The sequence below is a fragment of the Nelumbo nucifera genome, chromosome 1 (genome assembly GCF_055504915.1).
Source record: "Nelumbo nucifera cultivar China Antique chromosome 1, China Antique-T2T, whole genome shotgun sequence".
NCBI lineage: Eukaryota > Viridiplantae > Streptophyta > Magnoliopsida > Proteales > Nelumbonaceae > Nelumbo > Nelumbo nucifera.
In genome coordinates this window covers 207,792,650-207,815,949 of record NC_142649.1, presented here as the reverse complement: position 1 = coordinate 207,815,949, position 23,300 = coordinate 207,792,650, and the positions used below count along the sequence as shown (strand labels likewise).

At 40.5% G+C, this 23,300-nt stretch overlaps 1 protein-coding gene across 1 annotated transcript in view; it reads left to right on the top strand.

Annotated features, from left to right (window-relative positions):
• The window catches only part of LOC104610426 (glutathione gamma-glutamylcysteinyltransferase 1-like), a 42,781-nt gene extending 19,735 nt beyond the window's left edge, over positions 1-23,046 (top strand). The window contains exon 7 of the mRNA XM_088901239.1: positions 22,776-23,046. Within this exon, the coding sequence (XP_088757365.1) occupies positions 22,776-22,835 (60 nt within the window). The 3' untranslated portion in view covers positions 22,836-23,046. The remainder of the gene's footprint in view (positions 1-22,775) is intronic.
• The last annotated feature ends 254 nt before the right edge of the window (positions 23,047-23,300 follow it).

Genomic DNA, 23,300 nt, shown 5'->3' with positions numbered 1-23,300 from the left:
TGAGAAGTACAAGTACGTTTACCTTTCTGCAAAGCAATAGGGAGATGAAGATCTGAGGGAGAAGGAGCAGTAGCAGGATCTGTCGACGGGTGCTGAAGTGGAGGAGGAGCCGAAGCACTTCTGCGAGTATACACTTGAGTAATTGGCGGCCTCTCTGTAGTAACCGGCATATGATGTGCATCTGCAGTAGGAGTGGGAGCTACGGGAAGGGGGTCCACAACCGGAATAGGAAGAGGAACCACAGAGGGAGAAGAAGAGACCCCGACATTGGAGAAAAAAGGAACTGATTCAAAGAAGGTGACATCCGGGCACACAAACGATTTATGAAACTTAGGGTTATAACACTTGTACCCTTTCTGAGTCCTTGAGTAGCCAAGAAAAATACACTTCGTAGCCCGAGCATCTAGCTTGTCTACTCCAGGCCCCAAGTGCTGAACAAAACAAACACAACCAAAGACTCTTGGGGTGAGAGGAAAGGGAGACAAAGTGGGGAACAACACGGAGAAAGGGGATTGACTTCCAAGGATTGACATGGGCATCCGATTTATCAAAAAATAGGATGTAAGAACAGCATCACTCCAAAAGTGCTTTGGGACATTCATATTGATCATCAAGGACCGAGCAGTTTCAAGAAGATGTCTATTTTTCCGTTCAACTACACCGTTTTGTTGTGGGGTGTAGGCACAAGAAGTTTGATGAATTATTCCATGATGTTCTAGGTATTGCTGAAATGATGAGGAGATGTATTCTTTGGCATTATCGGAGCGAAGTATTTTCATAGAACACCAAATGAGTGCATATTTCAGCATGAAATTTCTAAAAAATAGAGAACAATTCACTACGGTCTTTCATAAGATAGATCCATGTCATCCTTGAAAAGTCATCAACAAAGATTACAAAATACTTAAACCCCATACATCAGAATGAACTAAAGCAAAAGGACTTGAGACACGACTATGAATTCTTGGACTAAATGAGACTCGATGATGTTTTCCCAACTGACATGACTTACAATCTAATGATGAAAGATGACTCAAGGAAGGAACTAGCAGCTTCAAAGCCTTGAGAGAGGGATGACCAAGTTTGTAGTGCCATTGGAGAGGAGTAAGAGACGACTGAAAAGCCACTGGAGGGCCACCACCATCAAGGTAATACAAACCACCGGCTTCATGCCCTCCACCAATCTTCGTCCCCATCTTGAGATCCCGAAACACACAAGAAGAAGGATAGAAGGTTACAGAACAATTAAGGGACTTGGTTAATTTACTAACAGACATAAGGTTAAAAGGAAACTTAGGAACATATAAAACAAATGCTAAAGACAATGAGGAGAGATCAACATCACTGACACCACAAATAGGAGATGTAGAACCATTAGCAAGTGTAACTGTCTGAGATGTGGAGGTGCGAGAAAGGGAAGAAAATACATTAGGAGTCCCAGACATATGGTCCGAGGCACCAGAATCAATGATCCAGGGTGAGGCTTTGGAAGCTAAATAAGTCATACCTGAATGGGCAAGTGTAGCTGTGTTCTGCTGAGATGTTTGAAGGAACTGCTCATATATTGCCCGTGGTACACTCACCATTTCCTGCCTAGAAGCACAAGTGGGTGTGGAGGGGGTTGGTGCAGTTTGCTGGCTTTCAGTAATTGTGCTACTACTCTTAGATGTAACATGGTTAGCCCAAGTGTTAGGTGGACCACGCAAATCATAGCAGAAATTAACTGTGTGCCCCTCTAAGCCATAATGTGTACATTTTCTCTGAGCATTACCCCTTCCTTTTCCACGGCCTCCCCCTGACTCACGGCTCCGGCCACTAGCCCGGTTAAACATGTGTCCACCACGGTTGCTTGGAGGGCCACTGCTGCCACCACCACTTCTACTTCCACGACTACTCCCTTTAGTCACTACCAAACCAGATTTATCAGAGAAGGAAGAATGTTCCACTGGCTCAATGGATGTCCTCTTAAGACGGGCAAAAACTTCTTCAAGTGAAGGGAGAGCTGATCCCCCCAATATCTGTGCTCTGACAGGATCATACTTAGCCTTCAAGCCCACAAGAAACCTAGTCACATCAAGCTGTTCACGTTGGTGTTGTTGGATCTGGACATCTGATGTGAGAGGGTGATACACATTTAGCTCATTGCGGATGTTTCTCAAACTTGTATAATAGTCTTCTAAGCTTTGACTTCCTTGCTTCAAATTGAAGTACTCTTGGTATAACTGATATACCCTAGTTGTGTTGTCTTGTCCAGAGTACAACTTTTTAGCACGATCTCAAATCTCTTTGGCTGTATCTAGGAACATGAAGTTCACACTAATCTTTGGTTCCATGCTGTTCCAAAGCCATGTCATTATCTGTGCATCATCTTGTTCCCAATCACTGAATCCAGGAGAATCAGAGGAAGGTTTCTCCTCCCTCACATGTTTTACTTTCCTCTTGGCCTTCAAGAACACCTCCACAGATTTTGCCCATGGTATATAGTTCTCACCATTCAACTTGATGGATGTCATTTGAACACTTAGATAATTTGAAGAGAGCATGATGCCTGTTTTGTTGTCATTCCCAACTACAGTTGAAGCCATCTCAATTATGTCTCCTCTGAATACACACCACAATCTCACACTTGTCACAAGACTTATCTCACTTACAATACCACCAACCCACTTTCTTCAACTGCACATTACACACTACTCTAAAGCTGAAATCATTCAGTCAACACATCAAACACTTGGACTGCACACTGCAGGACCATTTACCACCAACACACCACTACTGAAATTACTCAGTCATTTCATCGAACACTAGTTCTGCAAACTGCAGAACTGATTACACACAAGGTCTAGGGGTTCACTTTTAAGCATTTAAAAACATAGATATGTCAGCCACCACAACACAATCAACACCACATCACTGCTGTCGTGGACATCAGCAGTCTACCACTCTTCTTTCAGCACACATGTGAGCAAAAAAACACAAAAAAAACATGACTGATATGTGTATCAGTTTCACCCAGCACCACAACAACTAACTTTCAAAGCACACAAAAAAAAATCAGCATTCACAGTCCATTTCTGAACACACGACAGCAGTGTCCATACCTGTATACGACCAGCCCTCTTCGTACACTGAATAGAGGGTCTAGTATACCACTTCAACGACTACCACAGCACCGGCCAGAGGCATTCTCACCTCCAGGTCCTCAAAACGACAACTCCTTTTCAGCCCTTTATCGAGTCTTCAATCAGATCAGCTGTAGGATGATGAAACCTACTGTGAAGCTGGCGGCGAACCCCGGAAGAAGACAGTAGCAAGAAAAACGAACACCAGACCTTAATGCTCTGATACCATGTGAATAAACCCTAGTTGTTTCTAGGTCAAAGTAGAGAAGAAGAAAGAAGAAGAAAGAAAAGAGAAAGAAGAAGGAGAGGAGAAGAGTATTCGGCCAGACTAGAAGAGAGGATGTACAAAAGTACCTCTCCTAGCCGACCCACTTGACTTCTATTAATGAAAAACTTGAGTTACAAGAAAGACAATTTTGTCCCTCATAGAAGATGAGACACATAACTTAAACTCAGATACAATAGACATTTCACTTTCAATAAGATACACCAGAATGACCAAAATACCCCTGACTCGAGCATATTCTAACACATACAAATGGAATTGTTCATAAAACATATATTTTGTAGAAAAGTGAAATGAGAGTGACAAATGTTTGCAAAAGTTCTAAATGAAAACAGTTAAATAGTTTTTCCAGATACAAAGGTTCTAATCCAAGCTTGGTTGGTGAAAGGATTATCCCTTTGTATTTCTGGGTGCATTTGGAAAGAATGGAGTTTAAAGAACTTTTTCTTGATCAATAACAGAATTTCATTAGAATTATAAACAAACAATTTCAAGATTAGGAGAGGTAAACTTTCTTAACTCTCCAAAGAAGAACTTTGCTATTAGAAATGAGCCCAAAACAATTGATTCCTTCTCACCCCTTGTTTTGCTATTACATCAACTAACCCTTTTGCAGTCTTAACCAAACTAAATTTTGCATCCATATTTTGTGTTAGCCACTTGAATCTCTTCTTTTCAGTATTAAAAACCCAAAATCCTTTTTCTTCCTTTTGCAGCCACTCCACTACCAGTTTTGAATCTCCTTCTATAATCAACTTTCTTATATTCATGTCCTTTGCCTTTTGCAGTCCTTCCATAACAGCCATAACCTCGGCCCTTAATGAATCACCTACTCCCATTGGGCCTGAATATGGACCAACAATTCTGCCTTCACTATCTCCAAACACCCTTCCAATACCAGAGGGACTTGGGTTACCTACACTACTCTCATCCAAAGTTTAGCTTGATGTATTCAGTCATTGGTGGAGACCAAATAGGACTTATACTGAACATATGACAATCAGAACTGGCCACTTCCAATTTTTCATAATATCACCTGTTGAGAAAGCAACAAAAAGCTCCATAGACTTTACCCAATATATCACTCTCATCATGATTGTTTCTATGATAGCCTCTCTAGTTCTTTCCTTGCCTGAAAACACTCATCCCCTTTTCTTTGGCCACTTCCAAAAAGTAGAAGCAAAACAAGATTTGCATGTTAGTCGGAGAAGACCACCTACATCCAAACAATGAGAAAAACCATTCCCAAATAAAAGTTACAAAGGGGCAGGAGATTAATAAGTGAAAGAAAGTTTCTCCATTTGCCTTACACAGCACACAATTGAGGGGATAAACACTAATTAGTTCTTTTTTGGAGTAAATCACAGGTATTGATTCTTTACAGAAAGACTTCTCAACAAGAACCTCCAACTCTTGGAGTGATGGGATTGCCCCACACCTCCTTCATAGGAAAAGGTGGTTCCAGTGAATCAAAAGTGTTAACTGGAGAACAACACCAGAAGAGGAAGAAGAAGAGAGGAGAACAGGTCTGAGAATGGGCGACAATAGTAGTCTCTGCCAGCCCTAGAAGCTAACTTATATATTCACAATAATAGATTACACAAAAGGACAAGAATGCCCCTGATTAGTGATGGGACACCTAGGCATAATAAAGAAAGTTAAAACAGGATTAGGCCCAATAACTAAAGGCCCATAATAAACTAAGAAACTTAAACATAAAAGATAAACTTGGCCCACAAACACTTAACCACTCGAACCAACACTCACCCTCAAGCTAAGCATGGATATCAGTCATGTTTAGCTTGCCAAGTAAGCCTAAGAACTTCACTGAAGATAGTCCTTTTGTCAAAACATCTGCAACCTGCATCTCAAAAGGAGTATAAGGAATGCAAAGTTCACCCCAGACACTCCTCTCTCTAACAAAGTGTCGGTCAATCTCACTATGCTTAGTCCTATCATGTTGCACTAGATTATTTGCAATGTTGATGGCAGCCTTGTTGTCATAATACAGCTTGAGAGGGTACTCAACCTTTGTCCCGAGTTCACCAAGGATGGTCCTAAGCCACAATAGTTAAGCAACACCATGAGCCATAGCCCGATATTCAGCTTCTGCACTTGATCTAGCAACCACATTCTGCTTTTTACTTCGCCATGTAACCAAATTCTCTCCAACAAATGTGCAATATCCAGAAGTAGACTTCCTATCTCCAACAGAACCAACTCAATCTGCATTAGTATACACCTCAATTTCAATTTTATTGTGCCTTTTGAACAAAATTCCTTTTCCTGGGCATGTCTTCAAATACTTGAGTATTCTTTCCACTACTTTCATATGAGGAATCTTTGGAGAGTGCATGAACTAAATGACAACATGCATCGCATAAGAAATATCAGGTCGAGTAAGAGATAGATATATCAATTTCCTACCAGCTTTTGGTATCTTTCTTTATCAGGGTAGTCCTCTCCAACCGATTCTTGTAGACAATGATTCTACTCTAGCGGAGTATTTGCAGGTTTATACCCCATCTTACCTGTCTCCTCTAGGAGATCAAGGACATACTTCCTTTGACATATATAAATGCCCTCTTGTGACCTTGCAACCTCAATTCTAAGAAATTATCTTAGATGGCTTAAATCTTTGATCTCAAATTCAGATGCCAAGAATTCCTTCAATCTTTTTATCTCTCTTGGATCATTTTCGATAATCACCATATCATCCACATAAACAATAAGTGTTGTAAGTCTGCTATCATGTTTCCTTATGAACAAGGTATGATCTGCACCACTCTGAGTGTATCCCACTTTCTTCATGGCCCCACAGAGCCTTTCAAACCAAGCTCGAGGGGATTGCTTAAGGCCATATAATGCCTTCCTTAGTGTACATACTTTCCCATCAAAATCATAACCAGGTGGAGGTTTCATGAATACCTCCTCATGTTGATCACCATTCAGGGAAGTGTTCTTCACGTCCAAATGATGTAGCTCCCATGAGAAGTTTGTAGCTAATGACAATAGAACCCGGATTGTGTTGAGCTTTGCAACTAGGGCAAATGTCTCCTTGTAGTCAATCCCTTCCTTCTGAGTAAACCCCTTCGCCACTAACCTGGCCTTATATCTTTCTATGGACCCATCCTCCTTATGCTTCACAATGAACACCCACTTACATCCCACAATGCTCTTCCCTTCTGGTAGATCCACTAATTCCCAAATCTTGGCCTTCATTAAGGCTTTCATTTCTTCATTCATAGCCTCTCTCCATCTTGGGTCAGACACTGCCTCTGAGTACCTAGCAAGGACATGAGCAGAAGAAAGAGTAGACACAAAGGAATAATAATGAGGAGAAACATATTCAGCAATGGGGTGTTGGGTAGTACAAGAACGGGTAGGCTTACGAAGAGCAATGGGAAGATCCAAATCAGAAGTATGAGTGATAGGATTACCTGGATTCATTGAGACAGATTGATCTAAGTCTAGTTGGTTGTTGCCATAAGTTGGAGGATCTTTTTTCCTTCTTCTGTAGGGAATTCTTATATCTCTTTGTTGCCTATTAGTGTTACCAGTCACACCCTCAACATAAGGAGCGGTAACCGGTTTAGTGGGAGTCTCACTGGAATCACCTGGATAGTCAGGAGCACTAATAGGGTCAATGGGAATCTCACTAGATTCACCTGGGCTGCTAAAAACAGGAGGATCAGGAGGAGAAGATGAAAGACCTGAGGCTGAAAGAGGCACAAAAAAAGATGGAGAAGAAGAATCCTCTTCCATCCCATTAGTCTCCCCCTAAAGAGGATTCCTGGAAGACTGAAAATAGGAATGAGACTCGAAAAGCACCACAGCCTTGGTGACACATTTTTTCTTGGTAACTGGATCATAGCACTTACAGCCTTTCTGTGTAGGAGAGCACCCTAGAAAGACCCCTTTAGTAGCCCTTGGATCCACCTTAGTCTTCTTAGGATCCTTGACATGGATGAAACACACACAGCCAAAGACCTTAGGAGGAAGGGGAAAATCTGAAAGGTTAGGACAAAGATCAGAGAAAGGAGTTTTCATACCCAACACCCTAGATGGCATCCGATTTATCAGATACGATGCTGTAAGGACTGCTTGAGACCAATAGTGCTTGGGAACCTTGTGCTGAAATAGTAAGGCTCGAGCTGTCTCCAATAAATGTCTGTTCTTGCACTTAGCAACCCCATTCTGTTGGGGGGTACTAGCACAAGATGACTGATGTAGCATGCCTGCGTCCTCCATGAATAGATTCAAGGAGCTTTCAAAATATTCAGCAACATTATCTGAATAGAATTGCTTAGTTTTCGTGCCAAACTGAGTTTCAATCATTTTACAAAATGCCATGGTTATCCGTGGCACTTCTTCACGTCCTTTTAACAAGTAGATCCAGGTGCATCGTGAATAGTGATCAATAAAACTGATAAAGTAACGAAAGCCATCTATAGAAATAATAGGTGAAGGGCCCCAAACATTAGAATGAACCAAATCAAAAGAAGCTTGAATTTCATTACTAGAAATTGGATAAAGAGTTATACATTGTTTTGACAACTGACACACTTCGCAAACCAAACTCTGACTCGAAACACACTTGAACAACTCAAGAAACAATCCTTGCATTGACAAAAAAAGGTAAATGACCTAGTCTAGCATGCCACAAATGTAACCTAGCTACTGACTCCTCATTATCCCGACCACTGATAACAGATGATTGTAAGGTTGAACTGATGTCTGCATCAAAATAGTAGAGACCTCCAGACTCATGACCGCTCCCAATCGTTCTTTTTGTCAATCTGTCCTAAAAGACACAATGAGTAGGAAAGAAAGTTGTGCTACAATTTAAATTCTTGGTAAGCTTAGAAACAAATAAGAGGTTGGAAGCATGATTGGGAACATGTAGAACAGATTTAAGAGAGAGATCCTTGCTTAGGTCAACCTCCCCTTTCCCAGAGATGGTGGAGAGGCAACTATCAACAACTCTCATCTTATCTTGGCCGGACATCAAGTGATAAGAAGAAAATAAAGAAGACATGTGTGTCATGTGGTCAGTAGCACCGGAATCAATAATCCACGAATTAGACTCTATAGGACAAGTTACACTGTGAGCAGAGATAATACCAGATTTGGCAAGAGAGGTGGAGGCAAGTGAATTGTTCCTAAGATGAGCCATGGCCCGGCTAAGGACTTCTACCTCATCAGCAATGAAATCAAATGACCCGGATGTGCGAGAATTAGTAGTCTGTCCCATAGGAGGAGGTGCAACTGTAGATGTGTTCTTTGGGGCCTCACTATTGTTACTTATGACAACGTTCCCGCTTGCTATTTGACTCCTCTGAGGCTTCTTGTCTTTCCTTAATGTAGCTGGTTTCAGATGAAGATAAAGAATCCAGCAAGTCTCTTTCAAATGTCTGTCACCTCCACAATGAGAGCACTTAAGATGTCTCTTGTCTGAATGTTTGCCCCCTTTTTGGGTTGAAGAAATCAAGGCTGGATGCTCAACAGGCTGTACTTGGGTGTCAACTTGCATTTCTTTCCTTCTAAACTCTTCATTCCTTACAAGGTAGTAAATATGATGTAAATCTGGAATTTCATCCCTTCTCAAAATTTGCGATCTTATGCTTTCATACATCGGATCTAGGCCAGCCAAAAACTTAAAAGTTCTACCTTCTTCAATTTGTTTATCATGCCTCTCCTTATCTCTTGCATTTTCCCAATCAAGTAAGAGCCTTGAAAAAAGAAGCACAGGGATAAACACCAAATGTAGAAAGGGTCCAAATACAATTGCTAGGTTTTGAGGAATCCAAATAGACCCCATCAAGGATGTGAAGCAAGTCCATAATAGCATTTGAGGAACTTTTGAACATAACCAGAACATTGGAAAGGGTTACAGAGAAGATTGAAATGCTATTTTTTTCTGGGAATCCATTTTAACTGATTATGAGAACCTATCCTTTTCTCATCTGTAATGTACAACATTTATTCCAATCCTTAGATGCTATAAGGGTTGTAGATGTTGTGCATACACTTTTAGACCATGCAAGCTTGTATATGTGCTCTATGATACTTCGATACCTCTACATGCCTAGTATACCAGTGTTGGATGTGATTAGTACCACATACTATTTGGACAATTAAAAGTACATTTTTAGTGTTTTTTTATCAGCAAGAAAATTTACTTCATTAAATTAAAGAGAAAATAGTACATAGTGGTGAAAAGATTGCCAGCCCAAACAAAAACAATTACAATGAGACCACAAAAATGGCTATCTCATGACCCCCCATTTAGTGAGGGCATCAACCATTCCATTTGCAGTCCTAACCTACTTGAATTTTACATTTAAATCCTTATAAGTACTTTCCACATCCCTAAAGGCATGCCTGAATGTCCACAGAACATGACTACTGCATTGGTAACACTTGTACAATATAAAAACTAGTATGTTTTAACAAACCATACTAAAAAAGAATAACTGTATATGTTAGAAATTTAATTAAAATTGGCAGGTCATAGGTATTGAGAAATGACACCTTCTAAAACTTGATATAAGAACATGATACTAGAAGATTTATATAGGATATTTGTTCTCTTATCCATTAAAAGTTCTAAAAATGGAGAGTTACTCCACTTCCCATTTGGTATTCTTATCAGGGCATGATACCATGTAACCCCTGTCTCTTGTCTGAATTTGTACCATTATAAAATACTTAGATTCAGTTTGGAAGGAGTACAAATACAAATATGTAGATTGCAAAACCTTGTATTTTGTATGTATTTGCACTGTACATATTTGTATTCATACTCTTTCTAAACCGAGCCTTATAAAAAATATCCTAATCTTGCTAAGGAATCTATTCTCATCATTTGCTTTAATGTGTCCAAGCATGGGCACTAGCACTATGAATATTAAAACATCTACCTGCCCCATGTAAAAAGAAAAATATACCTTATGGGTTTGTGTAAGGCAATTACATTAGATAACTGAGAGCATTCTTCTATTGGCTACATAGGTTTGTTCCACTACCATAAGTGGTTGGTACTTGGTAGTTGACCTATGGATCATATCCACAGCCCAATTCCCCTAGATCTTTGATCTCAAATTTTGTACGAAGGAAAGACATATAGACCTCCTCATGTAACTCTCCATTCAGGAATGCATTTTTCACATCCAACTGGTAAAGTGATCAATCTGAATGTGCAGCCAGAGATAGCAGAACCCTCATAGAAGTCATCTTTGCAACAGGAGCAAAGGTCTCCAGATAATCAATCCCATATGTCTGTGTATAACCATTGGCAACTAGCCTAGCTTTGTACCTTTCAATGGTGCCATCAACATGGTATTTGATGGTGAAAACCCACTTACAACCCACTGGTTCCTTCTTTCAAGCAAATCAACCACATCCCAAGTGTCATTCTTATGCAAGGCTGGTGTGTCCGGAAGTGTGTCGTTAACCACTTCGGAACACTAGTTTAATATTTATAAAATTTTTCCGTTTCTCAAACAACTACTAACGTAGTAAATGGATGAGAACGGGTCGTATCCACAGGGAATCAAGTGAAAAATTAATATATACTTAAATCCAGACAAGAGAATGCAATCGGGAATGGCAGAAAACACGAAAATAAAATCTATTATTGCTGAAATTAAATGTTTCGAATTTAAACAAGACAATAAATAAAAATCCGAATTTAATAAAGTATGGGAATCAACAAAGGAAATAAAAGAAATAAATAAAAAAAATGATCTAGAATCCGGATCCGGTGGCGGTAGCTGCAAATCGGCTAGACAGCTTGGAAATGGGATGTTTAGTGGTGCACAATCTAACACCCTTCTTGTGAGCAATAGGACGGTCAAGATCATTAGCAGTAGAGGAATCATTTTCAATAGATTCAAGGACATCATTGGGAGCCAAAATACCTGAGTGGGTATGATCCTCCCCCGAGGAGTCTGGTGGCACTGGAGGTACAGCTTCCGGATTCTCTACAACTCTTGAATTTGGTTGGCCTTTGCGACGACGAGGAAAAACACGAAAAGGTGGAGGGTCAGGGAGAGCGGGAAGCTGAATCAGTTTCTCCTCATGCCTACACTCCCCCTGAGGAGAAACAGGATAGAAAGGCTCATCTTCAAAGAAAGAAACATCCATGGAGACATAGAATTTACGAGAAACAGAATCAAAACAACGGTATCCCTTTTGAGTGAAGGAGTAACCAAGAAATATGCAAGGGATAGCACGAGAATCCAATTTCCCACGGGTGGGAGACAGATTTTGGACAAAACACCGGCAACCAAAGACACGAGGAGGAATAGAAAGAAGGGGAGCTTTAGGAAAGAGAAGTTGATGTGGGGCTTTGTACTCTAACCGACGAGAGGGCATGCGGTTTATAAGGTAAGTGGAACAAAGAACAGCTTCAAGCCAAAACCGTTTGGGAACATTCATATGAAGTAGTAAACCTCGAGCCACTTCAAGGAGATGTCGGTTCTTCCGTTCGGCCACACCATTTTGTTGTGGTGTGCGGGCACAAGAGCTACGGTGAAGGGAACCATGCAAAGCAAAAAATTCCGTGAGGTCACTATGAAAAAATTCTTTTGCATTGTCTGATTAGAAAATTTGGATTTCAGTTTGAAATTGAGTGAAGACCATCCGCTGGAAATCTTGAATGATTTTTGGTACTTCTTCCCTAGTTCGCATCGGGTATACCCAAGTATATCTAGAATAATCATCAATGAGGGTAATGAAATACTTGTAGCCACCCTCAAATGGTAAAGTAACAGGGCCCCACACATCAGAATGAACAATGTGAAACGGAGATTCAGATTTACTATTTCTTTGAAGAAAATGAGTTCTACAATGCTTACTCAACTGACACGTTTGACAAGAAAAATCAGAAACAGACATTGACTTAAACAGTTCTGGGAATACAACTTTCAAAGACTCAAAAGACAAATGACCAAGACGACAATGCCATAAATAGACTTTTTTTCTTACAGGACTGACTCATAGACTCTGTAACATGAAGACTAGCCTTATTCTCCAGCATGTAAAGTCCATCAGCCATACAACCCCTACCAATCGTCCTCCCCGAGGCCAGATCCTGAATCACACAATGAGAAGGGAAAAAACTCACTGAGCAATTCAAGGAATTAGTAACACTACTAACAAAGAACGAATTAATGGGAAAATTTGGAACATGAAGAACATCAGAAAGGGTAAGGCCAAGAGGAAGAGAGAGAGTTCCTTGACCAGCTATGGAAGAGTATGATCCATCGGCTAGTTTCACCTTGTCTCTTCCAGAAAGAGGGTGATAAGTTTGAAAGTAAGAGGACGTACCAGTCATATGTTTTGATGCTCCAGAATCAATGATCCATGGAGAGTCAGGGGTGTGAGAAGCAACATGGAAAGCAGTGGCAGGGTTACCTGACGTAGATGCAAATGAGGTTGAGGGAGGAGTATCCATCTGACGAATTGCTCTACCATAGAGCTCTAAATGGTCACGGAAGGAATTCATAATGTCCTCCCTCGGGTCAGGTCCAGTGAGATGTGTCTGAGTCACAGTAGAAATGGGGGGCTGATTCTCCCGAGTAGCCATGTTGGCCATGTGATGTTTCTTTGTACTTTGTTGTCCCTACTTCTTATTCACCTCTGAACCTTGCTTCTTAGTCAGATCTTGAGCCCAACAGGTATCTTTGGTGTGTCGGGGTTTCTGGCAATGAGTGCACCACAATTTTTCCTTATCTTTTGTTTTTTTTTTCTGGAGACCTCCTTTTCGGGAAGAAGATCCCACACCAGTAGATACACCTCCTTTTGCAACTAACACAACAGCATCCCCACTAGGGCTGTTCATCAAATTTCTCCTGCTTTCTTCAGATTGTACAAGGGCATAGACTTCCTGAACAGAAGGGAGATCCTTAGAGCTGAGAATCTAAACCCTGATAGATTCATGCATAGGATTCAGACCATGTAAGAATGCAAACACCCTTTGCTGGGAGACAAGCTGTTTGTACTTCTTAGCATCCTCATCACACTTCCAATCCACACTCTGGTAGTGATCCAACTCCTTCCAGACAGATGTTAAGTCAGAGTAATAGACCGATAAACACCTCTCCCCCTGTCTACAAGTAGAAGATGCTGCCTGCAGTTGATAAATTTTGGCATAGTGTCGCAATTCTGAATATGTAGACTTTACTTGTTCCCAGATTTCATTCGCTGTTTCAGCCCACATGAAATTCTTCCTGATTTGAGGTTGCATGGAAACCAAGAGCCAGGACATAACAATATTGTTCTCCTGATTCCATCTATCATATTCAGCACTCCCGGAGGATGGTTCTTTTATCCTTCCATTAATATAGCCTATCTTCCCCCTTGCCATGATGTATAATTTGATCCCTCTTGACCACTCTAGGTAATTTAAACCATCAAGAGGGACAACAGCCATGGGAAAGGATAGGTCACTCCCACCCATTCCATTCAGCATTGAGGAAACTCCAGATGTGGCTGAATCTTCACTGCCCATGATATCTGAATAAAAAGTTGAAACAACAACCAAAAAGATACAGCCGTACAAGACTATTTCAGAGATAGGTCCTTCTGACCACCGGTTTCACTGAGAACAAAAGAAAGAGCACTGTTGTTGCAGTACAAGAACAGGTCCTTCTGACCTACAATTTCACTGAGAACAAATAACAAACTGAACACTGCTGTTGTAGTACAAGAACAGGTCCTTCTGACCTACAGCTTCACTAAGAACAAACAACAAACTGAACATTGCTGTTGCAGTACTGAAACGGGTCCTTCTGACCTACGGTTTCACTGAAACAAGTCTACACACTGCTGTTGCAGTACAAGAACAGGTCTGAATGACCTACTTAGTAGGGCTGATAGCTAACCAGTCAAGAAGATCAATAGGGTAGCCGAACAGTCAATTAATAAGATTAATGTTGAGAAGACAATTAGTCGGCCAAAAACAGACCATCAACAGTCCACAATACCAACAACAAAAAAAGTTCGAATACAGTTACTGTGTTAAGGAATACAGTCGCTTAACAGTAGGGCAGCCGAACAGCTCATCAGTCGAACAGACAACAGTAGGGTAGCCGAACAGTCATCAAACAGTTCAGCAAACAATAGGCATCCGAACAGACAAGGATGATAGTCCACAAACAATAGGCATCAAAACAGTTCATCAGTTCATCAGTCGAACAGACAACAGTAGGGTAGCCGAACAGTCATCAAACAGTTTAGCAAACAATAGGCATCCGAACAGACAAGGATGATAGTACCTCTTTTAGTTTCAGATGATAGTCTCCCTTATGGTAAACCAGAATTCCTTGACTGTAAACCAGAGGTCCTTCTACGAATCCTCAAACAATAGGCAGCCGAACAGAAGATGAGTAATTTCTGAAGACAGAACACCCTCTACGAACTACAAACAATAGTCTCTCTACAGTCGAGCAGACAAGAGGAGCAATTTCTGGGCTGGAAGACAAAAAGACTGTAACTTCTGGGTCGAACTGACTTCACCAGATCAGGAGTTCGATTGGAGACAGCACTGGATGCAACAGTAGTTAGCTTGACACCACCCTTTAGGCCTGGATGACTTGCTCTGATACCATGTTGAGCAAGAGCAAGTGAAGAGAGGAGAGGAGAAGAGAGAAGAGAGGTGAGTCGAGTGACTGAAAGCCCTCCAGAACTTAGGGGGCGAAAGAATGATTTTATTATTTATACTAGTACAGTCGAACAATATAAACAGAGGAGAAATTACAATAGTACCCTTATGGTACTAAACCTGAATACATAAACAACTGACAACATTTCCTAAACCTGTCCGGATTCAGCAACATGCTTGTTTTCAACTTTCAAAGGATCCATCTTCTTAAAAACACTCCAGAATAACTTCTAACAACTTTAATTAACAATCAAGGAAGACAGGAAAAAATATATGTTATGAATCAACCTCTATGCAGCCGTACCTATTAACCACGTCACACCTGAAACCCGAGAGAAACAGAAAAAACCATATGCACCTTGTAGACTTCACAGAACACTAAGCTACTTGAATCGATCTTCAAGATGAAGAACAAGAAGCCATTCAATCACTGAGCGCCATGAAGAAAACTGAAGAGAGTAGACCTTGAGAGTTCGGCAATGAGGGTTTGAGAGTGAGAGTTTCGAACCATAAACTCTCTCAGCACCCTAACACTGTTTTATTAAGATAGATTTGAATAATTACAAGGAGGCCCTTAGTTGGGCAAGAAATTACAAAGAACATAATATAGACAGGATGGGCCCAAAATAAGGCCCATTACAGAAAAATATAAATAATAAGAAAAGAATAAACAGCCTATGGGCCATTCGGCCCATCTTCTCTACACTCCCCCTCAAGCTGAGCATAAATGTTAATCATGTCAAGCTTGCTAGTATCATGCTGAAGTTTTGCCTTGGGAATGCCTTTGGTGAGAAAATCTGCCAACTGTCCTTCAGATGTGATGAAAGGAAGACATATTTCACCCGAAGAGACCCTTTCCCTAATGAAATGTCGATCAACTTCAATATGCTTAGTTCTATCATGTTGCACTGGGTTGTGAGCAATGTTAATGGCAGCCTGATTATCACAGTACAACATCATTGGCTTGTCATGTTCAACCCCAAGTTCCTCCATCAATGATTTAGCCATAATAATTCAGAAACTCCATGTGCCATGGCCCTGTATTCTGCTTCAGTGGAAGACCAAGCAACAACCAATTGTTTCTTGCTTCTCAAAGAAACAACATTACCAGCCACCAAGCTGCAATACCCAGAAGTAGATCTTCTGTCATCAATGTTTCCAGCCCAATCAGCATCGGTGTAGGCTTCAAGTTTCATATGACCATGCTTGGCAAACAGAATTCCCTTTCCTGGGGAGCCCTTCAAATAACATAGGATTCGCCCTGTTGCTACCATATGAGTGTCTCGGGGAGCATGCATGAATTGGCTAATGCAACTGACTGCATATGCAATATCTGGCCGAGTCATGCATAGGTACAAAAGTTTTCCAAGAAGTCTCTGAAAAATTCCTTTGTCTTCTAACAATGTCCCATCTGAGGTAGAGAGTTTATGACTCGTATCAATAGGAGTAGCAACTGGTCTAGCACCCATCTTTCCAGTTTCAGAGAGCAAGTCAAGAACATACTTCCTTTGGGAGATAAGAATCCCATCCTTGGATCGAGCCACTTCTATGCCAAGGAAGTATCTCAATTCCCCCAAATCTTTAATCTCAAACTTTGTATGGAGAAAATATTTTAGATCATGAATTCCTAAAACATCATTACCAGTCACTACAATATCATCTACATACACAATGAGGTATACTGCCAGAGGTCCACTCTTCACAAAAAGAGTATGATCAGACTGTGTCTGCACATAACCAAAGTTAACAAGTGTTGTTCTAAATCTCTCAAACCATGCTCTAGGGGACTGTTTCAGTCCATAAAGGGATTTCTTCAGCCTGCATACCTTTCCTTTCATATCAGTTCCATACATCCCTAGAGGAAGAGACATATAAACCTCCTCATGTAATTCACCATTTAGAAATGCATTTTTCACATCCAATTGATAAAGAGGCCAGTCAAAGTGAGCAGCTAAAGATAGAAGAACCCTCATAGATGTCATCTTGGCAACAGGTGCAAAGGTCTCCAGATATCAATCCCATATGTCTGTGTATAGCCTTTTGCAACCAGCCTGGCCTTGTACCTTTCAATGGTGCCATCAGCTCAGTATTTGATAGTAAAGACCCACTTGCAACCGACTGGATCCTTCCCTTCAAGCAAATCCACCACTTCCCATGTGTCATTCTTGTGTAGGGCATCGATTTCAGATCTCATAGCATCCCTCCATTCTGGAATCTTAAGAGCTTCTGACAAAGACCTGGGAATAGGGTTAGAAGAAACAGAAGAGAGATAGGCAAAGTATGAAGGTGAAAGCAATTTGTAAGAAAGGTGCTTGGAAATGCAGTGTGTAGTGCACTTCCGTTTTTCTTTCCTAACAGCAATGGGAATATCAAGGTCAGGGAAGGATGACCCCAAAGGTGCTGAAACTGTACCCGTTGTCTCATCTGTGATTGGAAGTGTATGAGGCTCATGTATTGTAGGAGAAACAACCTGCACATTTCTGGATCTTTGCCTTTGATACACTTTGGGATTGAGGATAGGACGAGGAGGTAGAGGTTGAAGAGTACTGGGACAGGGAGAATGGAACGACTGATCCACCCTTGATACATTTGAAGGAGAAGCAGGCACATCAAAAGACTCAACTGGGATAGGAAGAGGAAGAGCAATTGAGACATACCGAGTGCCAGTCTTTGGACCAAAACAACAGTAACCCTTCTGTGTGGGGGAATAACCAAGGAAGATACACTTTTGAGCTTTGGGTTCAAATTTATGCCTTTGGACACTTGGGACATGTACATAACAGGTGCAGCCAAAGACACGAAGAGGAACAGGAAAAAGGTCCTTGTCCAGATGAAGGAGATTGAAGGGAGACTTAAAACCCAAAACCCTGGATGGCATACGGTTTATAAGGTAGGTAGCAGTAAAAACAGCATCACCCCAAAACCTTGTAGGAACATGTGAGGCAAATAAGATACTTCTTGCAACTTCAACAATATGCCTATTTTTCCTTTCTGTAACTCCATTCTGTTCTGGGGTCCTAACACAGGAGCTTTGATGAATAACCCCCATGTCAGAGAGATAACAAGATAGGTTCTTCTCAAAATATTCTTTTGCATTGTCAGATCTGAAATTTTAATCCTGGTATTAAATTGAGTTAGAACAAACTCATGAAGTTGTCTTATAAGCCTTGGAACTTCATCACGGGATTTCAGCAGGAATATCCAAGTGAACCGAGAAACATCATCAATAAACAGGATAAAATATTTGTAGCTACCCATGGAGGGTAAGTGGTAAGGCTCCCACACATCAGAGTGCACAATATTAAAAGGAAAAGATCTTTTATTTCTCAAAGGATAATTGTTTCTACAATGCTTTGATAACTCACAAGACTCACAATGAAGACTGGACAAACTAATTCCCTTAAACAGTTCAGGGAATAGATGACTCAAGGCAGAAAAAGACAAATGACCAAAACGACGTTGACACAACATAATCCGACTAATAGACTCTGAAGAAACAGATCCGAGAGCAACATTCCCATGATGGTCAGTGCATTGTCCCGGAGTGCCTCATGGCCACTCCCAATCACCTTCTGAGACTCCAGATCCTAAAAAACACAGTAGGAAGGAAAAAATGTTACACAACAGTTTAGGGACTTGGTTAAACTACTTAAAGACAACAAATTTGTATGTAGTTTAGGTACATGAAGGGCAGAAGGTAGGAACAAGGAATCCGTTGCCTTGATGGTTCCCTTGCCAGAGATAGGGGCAAGTGAACCATCAGCTTAAGTGATTTTATCACGTCCAGAAAGCAAGTCATATGAAACAAACAAGGTAGAAAGATTGGTCATATGGTCAGAAGCACCTGAGTCAATAATCCAAGGGATCTTGAGATTACCTGAAGTGGTTGCGTGATTGGCAGAAGCCCTTATACCCGAGTGAGCAAATGCAGAAGAAGCTGAATTTCCTGAAGGGTTGGAAGGAGAAGTCACATCACCCAACTGACTGATCATCTTCCCAAACTTTTCATATTCTGCTCTCATGGCTGCCAACTGTGCACAAGCAGACATTTCTTCAGTATCTGGCCCGGCAGCTACATTTGCACTTCCTGATCTTTTACTATCATGTTTTTTCTGAAACCGAATGGGAACAAGATTAGGATGTAATTTCCAGCACTTGTCTTTTGTGTGCTTCGGCTTCTTGCAGTACTCACATATAACTTCTTTCCTTCCTGTGCCACCAGAAGTTCCAGCACTTCCTTTAGGTTTAACCCCCATATTCGCAAAGTGATCACTAATATCAGCCCCTTGAACCTCGACAGCCCTTCTGCTCTCTTCACTACTCACCAATGCATAAGCTTGTGACAATGAGACACACTCCTTGGAAAGAATATTCTGTTTTGTGATATCATATTCTGGGTTTAGTCCGGTTAAGAACTCAAACACCTTGTTCCTTTCAACCAATTTTCTGTAGGTCTCTGCATCATTGGTGGTGTCCCAAGTTACAACTTCTATTAGGTCAATCTCTTGCCATAGAGACTTCAGGGTTGAGAAATATACAGCTAGAGGTTTCTCCCCTTGCCTTAAATTCTTTACATCACTTCTCAATTTATATGCTCTGGCCACATTGAGTTTTTGGGAATAGGTTTCTGCAACACTGTCCCAAATTTCCTTTGCTGAATTCATCCATAGGTAGTGTTGACTAATTTGTGGCTGCATTGAGTTCACAAGCCACCCAACGACAATGTAATTTTCTTGCATCCACTTCTCGTAGGATGGATCATCTTCTAGGGGAGCCTTCTTGCTCCTGGAAATGAACCCCCACTTTCCTCTACTACATACATAAATCTTTACTGATTGTGACCATGCCAGATAATTAGTTCCATCTAGTTTGACTGTGGTCACAGTTAATAAAGAATCACTTGGAGTCCCCTGAACCTATCCATATTCAGCACCATTCTTGTTTTCAAACTCTGAGGAGTACATCATGTAAACACTTCAAATATGATTTCAGATGACTTCTACAAGTATACTGAATGAGGACGAGCAAGGGCTGAGTTCAACTGTCCTCAAGAAGGCAATACACAAGGCCAAACTACACCCAAAAGTTGTGAGAACCAAGACTGAAGCAGAAACTTCTACACGAGTCACCCAAAAACAGTTTGGTTCGGCCTTCAAGAAGTAATCAGAAACTTCTAGGCACTGTGCACTCAACCGAAGTTTCTTTTCAAATCAGGGACTTCAAGGTAATCACCAAAGAAATAGCCAAGAAGAGTGAATACCAATCAGTATTGCTGAAAAGATCTTTTTACAAACACAGTGAGGGCAATAGAGATGATCCCACTGTCAAAAAGAAAAAAAGGCCTCAAGAGCAGTTCGTACAGTCCCCAAAAACAGCCAAATAGAAGCAACAATCCACAGCTCTTGATACAAGGATGTTTCGACAGTTTTGACAGTCCAAGGAGTGAAAACAGCCTAGAAATTTCTGGGTTAAACCAGATCAAAGGGCAGCCGAAAGTTGTACAGAAACAACCCAGAAATTTCGGACACTACAACAGTCCAAACACACCCAAAAATAACCAGAAAACTGAGCACAACTTACAATTTTGAGCTTCAAATCAGAACCGAGCTGTTCCCCTTCCCCTTTTTCTTTTCCCTGATTCTTCCTGGCCACCAAACCACTTCTCCAAGAGATTCGAGTCTTGGGCACCTCCAAGAATCAGGCAACACGAGTTAAGCTTCCAGCCCTAGGATATTAAAGTTCAGGTATGCTCTGATACCATGAAGAAAATTGAAGAGAGTAGACCTTGAGAGTTCGGCAATGAGGGTTTGAGAGTGAGAGTTTCGAACCATACACTCTCTCAGCACCCTAACACTGTTTTATTAAGATAGATTTGAATAATTACAAGGAGGCCCTTAGTTGGGCAAGAAATTACAAAGAACATAATATAGACAGGATGGGCCCAGAATAAGGTCCATTACAGAAAAACATAAATAATAAGAAAAGAATAAACAGCCTATGGGCCATTTGGCCCATCTTCTCTACACGCCGAGGTCAAACTCCCTATGGGGCCCGCAAGCAGATTTCTCTAGTTAATTAGGGTTTTGGGCAACACACCTGGGACTGTCAAAGTGACGACAAGGACAGCCTCCTCTCCAAAAACCACTAACAACTGGGATGAAAAAAAATTTTTAACTACTCATTCAATTCAGTTCTCCATACACACTGTGTATGGGAAGAAAAAGGGAAGAAAGGAGAAAAGGAGAGCTTGCTCTGATACCAAGAAGAAAAAACAATCATTTGAAACAAATGGACTAATAAAAATTAGTCAAAACGATGATAGAGAACAGCAGAAGAGAGAAGCAAGTAGAGAGAAGAGGAAGAAGAAGATGGCGGCAATAAGGGTTCAGAGAGAGATTTTCGAATGTAATCCTCTCTTACACCCTAATCCCTTTTCATTAACTTAATTTTCAGTAATTACAAAGAGGCCCTTAACTGGGCGAATAATTTAAAGAAAACATAACATAAGTATGGCCCATGTTGAGGCCCATTACAGCAAAGAACATAAACAAAAGAAATAAGTAAACAGTCTATGGGCCATTCGGCCCATCCTCTCTACAAAAAGAAATAAATCACACTCATTCACATGTAACATAAAAAAATATTCCATTTGATCAACTTTCTTCAAACAATGGTGGGTTCCAGCAGTTTTTTCATCTCCTGCAATTCCATTGACTTCAGTGAAAGAGACCAGCTTTTTGTTGAAGCTTTTGAAAGGAGGAAGAGGAAATGGTTCCTCAATTTGTTTTTGCCTACCAGTCACATTGACTACTGACATTTTCTGAGATGGATAGCCTTTCCATGGCCTTGAATGCCCTTGAAGTTGACACATGAAGAAATTGAAAAGGTAATTGCTATTACCAAAAAACAAGTAATTGTTAGTTATTATGTCTACCAAAAGTGGATAGTCATGGTTATTTGTAGGTTGTAGCCATAGTCTAGTGCAAATGTAAAATTTGGGGCTGTCAAGCATGAGACTGCGCGTTTCTGTTTGAGAATGGTCACTTTTGCGAAAGAAGCCCAAAGTGAGGTTCATATCCAGTTTATTCCTTCCATGACCTCAGAAAATTGAACTGTCCTTGGGCAATGACCCTATCTGGATTGATTAGAGCAACTATAAAACTTCAATTACAATGAGGTTATTTATATACAAATTGTAAGGGCTTGGATCTCCATTAGAAAATCCAATTTAGATTGAAAAACTACCAAATACTACTCTTAATTGCTTCTAAACTAAGAGAACCCCATAGGTAACCCATAGAGATGCATTGATAAAGAAATCATATTTATCAAATTGAACCTTTCTGGATGCAGTATGAGAGATCCAAGCAACTCTGGTATTGATTTGTCCTTCAGAACCAATATTGGGAGGTGATGGTAGTTTATTCAGGTCCTACTGGCTACTGGTATATGGGACTCAACTCTAGCAGAGTTACTTTCTATTCTGCCACTTGGGTATTGGTGGGTATTTTTATGGAAAGGAAGATGCACTTTAAATTCCGTTAAACTAATACAGTGGTAATTTTAGATGTAGAATTATACTTCTAATCTTTGATATTTAACACTTGTCATCTATCAGTCAGTCTTGCTTTGAAATTCTGTTTTAGAGAAGTTGCTTCTTGGATTGTTGATATCTTGGTTCCATATGTTTCCATGGCAGGTATTGAACTTGAGACGGCACCTTGTGCTCATAACAGATCTTGGTAAACCTACCTTATAGTAATGAAGACAAACATGCCATCCAAAATGTCAGTGCTGCCAGAATGTATGCTTTGTATTTTTAAGCATCAGAAGTTATGATGAGATGTAAGATGAAGAATTTGGAATCAGCAAGAATGATGTCAAAAACAAATCAATTAGGTAGTAGAGGTCTGGATTTCAATCTTTCTTGTTAGCAGTTCCAAATGCCTTCAGCTTTCAGTTTTCTTCTATTTATGGCATTCAATTTTAGATCCATTCTTTATAGGGAGAAAATGTATACACATGTTGTTCATAGGGAAAAGTGATCAATCAATTTAATTGATTTAAAATTGAAAGTTGAAGGCATTTGGAACTGCTACCAAGTCATATTTCTTGTTTAATGCCATTTTCTGTTACTTATTGCATGTACACACATGTTGTTCATAGTCAGCATCTTATATCTTTTGTTGTATAGCCAGAAAGTATCAAAGAATCAAGCAGCAAT